This window comes from Siphateles boraxobius, unplaced genomic scaffold (assembly GCF_051911475.1).
Source record: "Siphateles boraxobius isolate OS27281-9 unplaced genomic scaffold, OSU_SipBor_1 12, whole genome shotgun sequence".
NCBI lineage: Eukaryota > Metazoa > Chordata > Actinopteri > Cypriniformes > Leuciscidae > Siphateles > Siphateles boraxobius.
The window spans coordinates 13,538,238-13,550,089 of NW_027508722.1; the positions used below are offsets into that span (position 1 = coordinate 13,538,238).

Genomic DNA, 11,852 nt, shown 5'->3' on the forward strand with positions numbered 1-11,852 from the left:
CACTGTGAATGGGGTCTCCCACACTGCTTGATCCACGCACATCCTTTCTCACCTTGGCTTTTAGATTTTCGGGAAGAAAAAAAATTACACTCCCCGTCCAAACTTTTAGGATAGAGGGTATCAGATTTGCACAATCCATACGCACAACACTTTGGCATGTTTCCCTCGCTCGAAAGCTTGCCAGACCTCCCGCGCCTAGTTACTCTTGCTAAATCACGATTGGCCAATGGCGGTTTTTGGGCGTGGCTTAGCGAAGGGTCAATTATTCTGACAAAGTGATTAAATGTCAGTCAATCTAGAAAGAATGTAAATTCTCGTTAAACAGGAACTTGATTTGACTGATGCAAAATTTGAGTGATGAAATGATAAACGAAACTACACAGTCATCAGATTTAGAATTTAGAGAGCACTTAAGAAATAATTTCCATGCCTAACACAAAGTGAGTAATCCAACATGAGAACAAGCTTACCTCCGTAATAGTCATCTTTCGAACTCCGCTGGACCCTTTAAAGAAAGAAAGAAGCATGACAAGAACATTAATGTGTGCTAGAGCGATGGGGAAAAAAAACATTATGAACTTAACACCACTTCCTGTGGTTTCTCTCCTATGTCTAAAAGTGAATTAGGGCTGTGTCACTAACGATTATTTTAATAATTGGCAGATTGTTTTTAAAAATAGACCTAAGTGTACTATAGCTTTTAAAATGACTTAAAGGGGACCTATTATGCCCATTTTTACAAGATAAGTCTCAGGTGTCCCCAAAATGAGTCTTAAGTTTCAGCTCAAAATACCCCATAGATCATGTAATATCATGTATAATATATGATTTTTAAATGGTTTAAAAATATATCGCAGCCTTATAAAACGGTCTAATAATGTGGTCGTTCTTTGAAGGCACCACTTCAGGTATTTTTCTGGTTAATTGACACAGGTAAATTGCAATGGAGGATTTTTTAAATCAAGTACTCGAATTTAATCGAAGAATCTTGACAGCCCTATCCTAAATATTTCACAATACTACTTAGTAAAATAAATGCTGCCTTGGTGAGCATAAGAGGCTTCTTTGCAAAAGCATTTTAAAATCTCACCTACCCCAAACATTTTGATAGCGGTGTATGTAATTTTGTATCCCTTAGTATAGAAAACATCGCAATTACAACATGTGTTTATCATCTCTAATCCACCCGAAAAACAAACTAAAGTTCTTTCAACTATCCTCCACCTGGCAGTGTCACAGGGGGAAAAATGTGTCGTGACACCAGGGGTGCCAGACATTCAGCATACTGTCACAGCAGATGCTTAGCGGACGTTCATTCAATAAACAACACAGGATCTAAAATACTCTGAGGCTTCAAATTCATATTGTTATAACAAAGCATGCTATGTGATGGGTCTTGCTTGTTTGCATTGATTCAGAATGATCGCCTGTCTTCAGGCGAGACAAAGCTTGTCTGCTCGTAGTCAAAACAAACAGAATGAGATGTAATAGCCTAGCAACTTCAATCCTGCCAAGAGCTTGATATTATTACACACAATCAAGATTAGAATCCAATCTACAGAAATAGTAACAGTTTTCTCTGTGATCACACACCAGATCTAATACATCACATTCAGTAGAGCAGTGATAAAGAGAAAGATGTTATTTATCTTGGCTTCATGTCGTTCTGAAAAACCTTTGTAATATTTTCAGTCTATTTCTTTTTTTTTATGGTCCAGATATACTAAATAGGCAAATTAGCATGAGAGTGCAATTCCAAAACAGCCCCTTTGGGAGTGGAAAGATCTGCGTGTGATCTATTGAAAATTAAAGAACACAGATGCAGCCAGATAATTTCCATAATGACCAACACAATCTACCAAGAGCAGAGCAAATTAGCGTCTGGTTTAAGACATTCTTTTTTGGGCCGTTATAATGGCGCAAATACCAGCTAAACGTAGTAAATCCAGGGAACTACACTGCGACCAAAATGGTCGCATATGCGACCTTTTGAAATGCCATTGCGACCCTAATTTTTAATGGGTCGCAAATGTATCACTGATTATTTTTGTACCTATGTTTTTAGGCAATATGCTATGCTTTACTATGAGCATTTATTAAAACAGAAATGTGTATTTTAAGAATACGTTTTATAACGTGCTCTGAGCATTCAACACATCAAGTTGGCTTCAGCCCCGCGACCGTTACTTAGATTAAAACGTACCATTGTATCAGTGCTGCGCGAGCTCTCTCTCTCAGAAACACGGACGCGCGCACACAGAGAGAGAGAAGATAATTGTAAAATGAAAATTGGCTATAGTTTAAATTTTGTTCTTGCTTGTTTTTTTTCTGTCAAAATGTCAGAAAGCATTTTGTATTATCCATCCGTGTTTTTAAAATTCGTTAAATGACGGCCGTTTTACTGCTAACACAGCCCTCATTATAGGCCTATGTCGGATTCATTTAACTTATACTTGATATTATTTTTATAATAAGTGATTTGTTATGCTATTATTGGACTTCTTTCTATTCATTGTCAACTGTTTTCTATAAATATGTTTGTATTGGCTAACATTTATTCAGCTAATGCGTGTCCTGTTTAAAATGTGCAATGTTCAAATGCAAAGACAGCACGTCACAAATAGAAGCCGTTTTCCCTGGATATTGGAATAATAAATACAACACTTTTTTTTTCAGCATTTTTTTTTTTACTCTTTTCTAGGGGTTTCTTAATTTTAGACAAGTTGACCAGCACACATTATATGCAATGCAATATAATGCATGCGTGTCCTATGTGTGACATATTTTGCACACAGGTAAAGGTGCCCAATATCAGTCATTTCTAAAGTAAAAAAAAGAAAAGAAAAGCGTTTTTAAAAATATCTCTTTATTTGATTATCAGTAAATTTGTTTTCTATACAGAGATATCGACCATAACAGCAATATTAATATCGGTTATCGGTATCGGCCACAATTTTCACATCGGTGCATCACTACTTACGAGTTCACGAGTCTGCCCATCTGTGCAAACCATAGCATGTTGAAATCCATTTTGCTCTTTATTGTGTACAGTATTTTATATTGCAGTAAATCTATCCCAACCAATGTTAAAGAAAACAAAAACAAGGCGGCATGTGGTTTAAAACATGGCAAGTAAAATAAAAAGCACATCTGTATGCAATACAGTTTAATTATTGTTCATTATTATCCAGAGCGGCTTACTATAAATAATTTGTGCGACCAAATCATATTTTGCGCTAGTAACTGAAAAAGTTAGTAGTGCAAGTGCCACCAGTGGAAAAGGTTAGTGTAGTTCCCTGAAATCACATTGCATGATTCATTTAAACACTCTCCTCCCATAAATTTTGCATCTGAAAGGGAAACTCCTACAAATGCATATGCATTAAGGTCAGATGCAAAAATAACCTTGTCGATGCCCTTTTAGCGCTAATTTCCACTGTGTGTCGTTAGCAAATCCTGACAGTAGTTTTTTAACACTAAAAGTAGGGTTGCGCTGGTGCAAGCTGTTAGTAATTCTAAAAGAAGACTTTTATTTTGACGGCGCCGAGAACGCTCAAACTATGCTGCGCTTTATTCAGTTGCCCACTATGTCATATTCATGTAATTTTCACTGTGCTGCAAGTAAAATTAGTGTTACCTTGTCTTTATTATTAAAAATATCAGTCCCAGTCCGCAAAAACTTACCAGACTAGCCTAGTAAGTGCCCTGTTGGTTACAGTGTTTACTTCCTTTTTATACATATTTATATTTCCAACAATTTCTTTATTTGAGAAAAATACTGTAATTCCATTACAAAATCTTTCTTAAATAATTTTCAAGTTATTTACTTCTAATTTATTAAATATTAATTAAAATAAATATAAGCCTATATCGGCACACCGTGCTCTCTATGATATCAGCATCGACCATCAAAAAAAACAACATCAGTCGACCACTAAATCGGACCCCATTAATATCTTTACTTTTCAGGGAGCCGCACCACATGACCTTAAATTAACCTCTCCTTTTCAACAGGTCAAATTAGCCTATCTGATATTTTATAATGAGGTCTGAGAAAGCAGGGCTATGAGGTTCTGTAGGTCCTCTCTGTGATACCATTTCCTGTTTTGTTTTTCTCTGCATGTTGGTTGCACCAATTAAGCCAAAAGTTATTTGAGTTACTTTTTTTTAAAGACTTTTTTATTATGATATCAAGACAGTTCACCCTGATATGTTTTTTATTTTACCAAAATTAACATCTTAAATTAATAGGTAGGACAAAAAGTTAGCGGTTAAGATTAAGATTACAACAAACAGGTTGCACCATGAAAAAAGTTATAAATTGTTTTACAATATCAGTCAAACTCTTAAAACCTCTTGACTACCCACACTCCTTTTCATCATGGAAGAAAAAAACCTTGTGATATTGATCTCTTTGGTTCAAATGACACTGATAATGGCATGGCTGATAACCAAGTCTACGTAACTGCATAAAGAACTCATGGAAAGCAACTCAACCATTCTCACACGATTCCCCAGACAACCACTGAAAATTCTTGCAGTAACTAATAGCAACGGCTATTTTAAGTGAGGACAGATAACGGATATTTCAATGGCCAGCAGATATATGTGAAAGAACTTGTGTAGTCACACAAGTCTGACAACAACCAACAATTTTGAACAATGGAGTTTGAACAATGTGTGATGATGAAAAGAGACAGCATTCAACTGCCCATCTCACTAAAACACAGGCCTATACACACAAACACTAGTATCAATGAAATGTAAAGCTTGATCCAATGGCACAATTTCCAGGAGCTGTGATATACATCTACTTGTTCCCACAGACATCTGGACCCTTTCATAATCAGTCTGAAATATCAATTCCTTTTCCCATCTACCATAATTGCACAAACAGATGAGTCAGTTACCGCTTCCACTTTCATTTCATTCCACCCATCCCCCAGTCATCAAGCTTAAATCACCACTGCAAACGAGACCATGCTAGGGACAAGTCATTTTAGTTTAATTGGCATTCAGAGTCTCTAAATCACACCGCACATCTGAGCCATGCATGTACTACCTCTCCGAGAGGCCAACAGCCTCCAAAATGGAGTCCTCAGATCTGTAAAGGGTAAAAAAAAATTGTCAGCACTTAAAGGTGGGGTAAGCAATATTTAAAAAACGCTGTTGGACACTGTTGATATTTGAAATCAACCCAAACAAACACACCCCTCTCTTCATTGCTCCGCCTCCAAAACTCAATCCTAACAGCCCTGGTCCGAGACGTTCTCAAACCCCGACTGCCGGAATGCGAAGCGAGTGCATTAACAATGACGCTTAATACTGAATTCTTCACTGCATTCGTTACGCACGCAATCCAAGAGTGGATGTCTGTTCATCATAACAGAAGCGCAACAAAATAATGCTTCACGAAAAATAAAGCGCAGATGATGAATGAATGACAAGGCAGCACAAAAAAATTAACATACAGTACACAATAGTAATTACAAACAAGAGTACGTTGTTAGTTGCCAACGGCAGCAGCTCCAGACAAACGATAACACTCAAACCAGTGTTACTCACGTGTGGAGCGAATCAAAGCAACATCAGCGTCTGTTTTCGGGCCTTCCCGCTTAGCTCTCTCCAGCACTGGAAAGCTTTTAGAATATTAACGCGGGTCCTAAAGCTCTTTCCTGAACATAACCCTCCATTTTCCAGTGATATTCTTATGCGTTTTTCTCTTTTATATTGTGTCTCATAGGGCTGGATGATTAATCGAAAAATAATCGAAACCGAAATTCAGAGCCTAGAATCGACGTAATTTTACCATGTCGGTTATTTCGTTTTTTTAATCCTATTAATATTTCCGCCCACTGTGTGTTAATGTACTTTCCCCTTAAAACATATTACCGCGTGTGTAGTCACGTAACTCCGCCCCGTCCAGTCTGCGACATTGAAGCAACATGAGCCCCTTTCACACAGCGCGTTGATCCCGGGAAATTGCCAGAACAAACACCTTCTGTGTGAACGCAAACACGACCCGGGATTGATGCCAGGTTGGGAACATAGTAACATTGCCGTGTTCAGTCCCGGAACGCGCGCTGTGTGAACAAAAGCCGTAATGATGCCGTGTCGTAATGATGGCGCTAAGCCTGGATCGTTCGCCAGCGTGAAACGGTTCGTAATGCGCTAGTTTATGATCGAATCAGAGAAAAAAAATGCACAAGCGTGGTTTCTCGAGAGAAATCGCAGCTCATAAGCAAACTATAGACGCCGCTGGGACATCTCACGTGTCTTTGCGGGTTGTGCGTGTCTGTGTGAACGCACTCTGTTGAGTCTGGAAAATCACTGGCAGTGTGAATGAACCAAAGGTCAAATCCCGGGCCACTTTATCCGTGTATTTTCCGGAATCTCTGTGTGAAAGGGAACTCAAACACTGAGTCAACTCAGCAACAGGAGCCACTTGTACCAAAGAAACACGCGAAAAAAGAGAGAGACTGACAAACGCCCAGCAACACGTGCCTCCACTCCACAAAGCAGGTTTCGATAACTCAAGCATTTACAAATGCTACACAATATGAAAAGGATTAGTTTTTTTAGTTTTATACAAGTTATATTTTACTTTTAAGATGGCAATATTTACAATAATTTATTTTGTTTACAAAAAGAACTATTTTCTACATTTTTAGGAAACTTTCTTTTTACATTAAAACTTAATTACTTTTTTATAAGACGTTTTTATTTCAAGCATTGTATGCTTTGTTTGATTCAATTGTTTGAAATATTTAATAAGTAAGCATTAAAAGCTATCTGTGCGTTTCCTTATTTTAGAATCACAAAGATAGGATTATGCATTCTTTCATTAAAAAAAAATAACCGTGAATATTTACAGTATAAGCCTTGCCAGTGACACATGAGAAATAATTTATTTTAAATAATCGTTCAATAATCGTAATCGAGGTAACTTGTTCGATTAATCGCGATTATGATTTTAGCCAAAATCGTCCAGCCCTAGTGTCTCATCTCTATTTCTGCAGTCTTTCTTCAAATTTTCCCTCTTGCTCGTTCTCTCTTTCTACCGTCATACGCCCCCTAATGCTGATTGGCTACACACGTTTGTTGTTGTTTGTTCGTGTGTCGGTCCGACTAGGGCTGCAACTAACGATTATTTTGATAATCGATTAATCGGACGATTATTTTTTCGATTAATCGATTAATCGATTAATCGGATAGAAATTCAATTAGATTTTTTTTTTATTATAACTAAATAAAAACGTAAATCAGGGTATTTATGTGTAAAAGTGTACTTTAAAAAGTGCAAAAGCCACACATTGAGTTTTACTAATATCAATATTTGCATTGTTTTTAATGATAATTGCTGATGGCAAGTTGACAAACATGATTATTGTTAAAAAAATGATATCCAACATATTATGTTTTAACACAATTTTTGTTAAAACAAATTTACACAGTTGTAAATACACATGTTGTTCAGATGTGAATATCTGAACTAAAAACAAACTAAAAACATCTAAAATATATAATTCATTTAATTTTTATTTAAAATTAATTATATATAAGGAATATAAGGATAAAGAATATAATATATATTATATATATAATATATAAAAGAATATAATATAAGGATAAATTGATTAAATAAATATAGAAAGACTGAAAACAATTGTGTGAACGTAGAGCCGCAGTAGATCGCGTTTGAAAAACAATTAAAACTTAGTAGACAAATGCTATAAAAAGAGAACGGAATGGAGGTAACGTTACCCAGCAAGCTAACAGGCTTGAGTAAAGGACAGGAGAAATTATGCATTAGTGCACAAGCATTCGCTGAAAACCACTGAGTACAGTGACTAAAAAACAATATTTTACTGCTGCTGTTATTAACTGCCTTTATATTTAGTGCTTCGCTTTGTAAAGACCGTTTTAATTTAACCTATTTCTGCGGTAGCGCTATTTTAATCCATCACTTACGTTGCGAGCGAACTGATTGCGCAACCTGATGCTCGAGACAAAATACAGACATCCCAAGATCCCGGAAGTCACGGGAGTCTCCCGCATATTGATTGCGGCTCCCTGATGCCCGCGAATTAGTTCAAACTCCCGAAATGAAATCTAGAGCGCGCAAGCAAGAGCGCGCATGCGAGACAGAAGAGACTGCTCCAAACCGTGTAGCGCGCGCGCTCGGCAGAGGGAGAGAGACCTTGCGTGTGTGTGCGTACCAGTAAACGCTCCCCGTGACGTAAGCAGACCAACTAATCGATAATGACATTCGTTGACAACGATTTTCATAATCGATTATAATCGATTTTATCGATTAGTTGTTGCAGCCCTAGGTCCGACTAACTTCCAAACAGGGTTTTTCAAATATAGCTTACCCCACCTTTAAACCAATGAGTCCTAAAATTATCTCTCAGAGTGGCCGAGAAACTGGGTCTGTGTTTGTTTGGAAGTGTGGTTGTTTGTTTGAAAGTGTGATTGTTTGTTTGGAAGTGTGATTGTTTGTTTGGAAGTATGATTGTTTGTTTGGATGTGTGATTGTTTGTTTGGATGTGTTTGTGGTTGTTTATTTGTTTGGATGTGTGGGTCTGTTTGTTTATCTGTTTAGACAAGTGGGTGTTGGTTTGTTTGTTTGTTTGTTTGTTTGAATGGATGGATGGGTGAGTTTTCTTGTTTGTTTGGATTGATGGGTATTTGTTTGGATGGGTGGGTGTTAGTTTGTCTGTTTGGATGGGTTAGTTTTGTTGTTTGTTTGGATGGATGAATGGGTATTTGTTTGGATAGACGGGTATTTGTTTGAGTGTGTGGGAGGGTGTTGGTTTGTTTGGATGTGTGGGTATTTGTTTGTTTGGACTTTGGACGAGTGGGTGTTTGTTGCTTGTTTGGATGGGTGGGTTTGTTGTTTGTTTGGATGGACGGGTATTTGTTTGTTTGTCTGTTTGGATGGGTGAGTTTGCTGTTTGTTTGGATGGACGGGTATTTGTTTGGATGGGTGGGTGTTTGTTCGTTTGGATGGACGGGTATTTGTTGTTAGGACGAGTGAGTGTTTGTAGCTTGTTAGGATGGACAGGTATTTATTTGGACGGGAGGGTGTTGGTTTGTATATGATTTGTTGCTTTGGATGGATGGGTGTTGGTTTGTTTGGATGGATACATGGATGATAGATGAATGGGCAGAGAGACACAGAGAGTGAGTATATGGAAGGATGGATGACTGGGTGCATGCATGGCTGGATGGGATGGATGGATTGCAAAGGATAGATGGTTTCTGAGAGGGAAATTTAGGTTTTCTCGTAGAAAAAGTAAAAATAAAAATTAATTAAAAAGACCAACAGCAAATAACAGACACACTATTAAACACCATAGCCATTGCCAATGATTAAAACAAATAAAAAATGTATAGGCTAATTTATCACTAAAACATATTTGTCTTAACAAATTCCAGTTTTGTTTGCACCACATCCTTAAACCGCAGAGCAAGTGAAATAACCACTAAAGGTGATGATACACAGGGCAACTTTTTGAGCAATGTTGCCGTCAACGGGCAACCAGATGAGACACAGGGCCCACGACCGATCTAAATTATCCAGATAGAAATGTATTGCCCATTTTCAATGGGAAAGTGCCCAAGCAACAATTGCTCGGAAAGATTGCCCAGCAACATTGCTCAAAAAGTTGTCCTATGTATCATCACCTTAAAGAGAACACATGGCTCGTCTATTGAGCTAGCCTATATTTAGTCCAAGCTTAAGACATACACTCTCTTTTAAGAGTGGTAGGGAACAAATCTTTTACCTCATGCATACAGAAACAATTCTGACAAGACGTCCTGTCTGTGAGATGGGACTTGAAGTTTAAAATTTGAGGTTTAGATGTTTAGCAGTCTGTTCCATTTTATCTGGGCGAGTGAGCTGGTTTCTGTCCCATTTACACATTTATATTTAGAGCAAGAGAGCAAGCCTCTGCAATCATCAAGACTGTGTGCGTGTGTCTGAGAGCACTAAAAATACTTCTTACAGATACTTCTTAAAGAATGCTAACTATGTCCTAATGTGGGTTACCCACACAAAATGCCATTATGTTGTAACAGACAAAACCACCCAAGTAATGAACACCTGATTAACTTCAGTATCTCAGACTACTGAGGTCAATCTCTACTTCATTTCCCAGGGGACGCTATTTTTACTCAGAAGTCAATGAAGACAGAGAGTTAAAGAGAATAAACACTCAAAGGACATGCACTGTTAATGCCATTTACATCCAGTAACCAATTAGCTAATTAGAGTCAATGTGAAGAATGGATTATGACAATTTTGTTACAAACTAATAGCTAGTTGATTATAGCATTCACACAGACATTGAAATAAATATTAGGATAGGATTTCATTTTTGCCATGGTTTAATCAGCACTGTGAGATAAAATAAGTGTAAACTCCAACAAAAGTCTAAATTCCTGCAAACCTTCATTAAGGACAAAGTCAAATTAAAAACCTTTGATCATAACTGAGGAAACTCCTTAACTCTTGGACTGGCTCCTGATAAAATGCTACTCAACGCCACTGTTAAAAAAAACATGTTAATCTAAATTTAGTTTGGCTTTTTAAGTGCACCACATTATTATGACTTTAAATGAGAAAACTATTTTACTTGTTAACATGTGATTGATTTGGTAAATAACGTTATGGGTGTGCCAGTGGAAAAAACAGCACACAGACGTAAACTTAAACCTGACCGTTTTAACATAGTAGCATTGAGCTAGTTTTAAATATTAACAAGTCGTTGAATCAATATCTTATTGGAGAAAATGTATTGATATCCTAAATATCACGACATTTCTCATGATTTAAAATACACTAAAGTTACAAAAAACTGAATGTTACCAAATAAAGTAGCCTACCACTTAAAAACGTAATATCTTTAGGCAGTGTGCATATATTTGACCAAACTCTAACATGTCTTTTTTAAAACGAAATTAATAATTTTCTCTCTCAAAACAAAAAACGAAATAAAGAAAGAAATGTGTGTTGTTTTGTTGTTAACGCTCGGCAACATAGAGAGAAATCCATAGGGTGGCTCGATCATTAGCATAAAATCCAAAACAACCAAATTTAATAGAACAATAACCAAAAAGATACTCGTAACTGAATTGCATTCATTCATGTAGGTTATTTATTTTAATATTAGCTTTGTTATATGTTTGTTATAACAGGGCTAGTTAGCATAACGTTAGCATGTTAGCCACATATCCACATCATCGATCTGGATCATTTCAGGAAAACCTTCAGATCATAGATCAGCTAAACTCAATAAATCCCACATACACAAATCTGATAAATTCCTGATATATTATAATTAATAACTAGCGACTGTAAGATTACATTTATTTATTTGTTGTTGAACAAAAGGCTTGATGGAAGCCAGTAAACACAGTGAACCTATCCAGTGCTGGTAAACAATAATTGATCCATGGCAACAGACAACATAAATCGCAAATCCCAAAATAAGTATAAAAAACCATAATGATTTAATTTACCTGGAGGGGCAGATAAGCCCGTGTCGGGTGGACCGGCGGACGCCATTTTGATTCGGGTTTACTGGACCCGCTCCATGACCGGAATCAGACAGACAGACTAGTGTCCGGTTCCGCCCGGACTGACTGACTCTCTCTGGCACCCTTTACTGTCACAGACCACTACCTCCAGAAATTACATATATAGGCTAGTAATATGCACATTTGTATACTGGCGACGACAATCTTGCCTTGTCAACGTCCCATTAGTTTGTGAAACAAACGAGTCAAGCCTTTATGTACAGTGCTAAAAATAACAAAACCAGTCAGAGAGTAGATAACATCTT

The 11,852-nt window shown here is 37.1% G+C and overlaps 2 protein-coding genes across 2 annotated transcripts in view; both read right to left on the reverse strand.

The window, feature by feature from the left end:
• Positions 1-11,833, reverse strand: part of pip5k1ab (phosphatidylinositol-4-phosphate 5-kinase, type I, alpha, b) — a 28,485-nt gene extending 16,652 nt beyond the window's left edge. The window contains exons 1-2 of the mRNA XM_077208458.1: positions 11,530-11,833; positions 471-505 (exon numbers count right to left, since the gene is read on the reverse strand). Coding sequence (XP_077064573.1) covers positions 471-505; positions 11,530-11,575 — 81 coding nt within the window. The 5' untranslated portion in view covers positions 11,576-11,833. The remainder of the gene's footprint in view (positions 1-470; positions 506-11,529) is intronic.
• Positions 11,208-11,852, reverse strand: part of arhgef5 (Rho guanine nucleotide exchange factor (GEF) 5) — a 186,953-nt gene continuing 186,308 nt past the window's right edge. Inside the window, exon 10 of the mRNA XM_077208388.1 lies at positions 11,208-11,264. Coding sequence (XP_077064503.1) covers positions 11,223-11,264 — 42 coding nt within the window. The 3' untranslated portion in view covers positions 11,208-11,222. The remainder of the gene's footprint in view (positions 11,265-11,852) is intronic.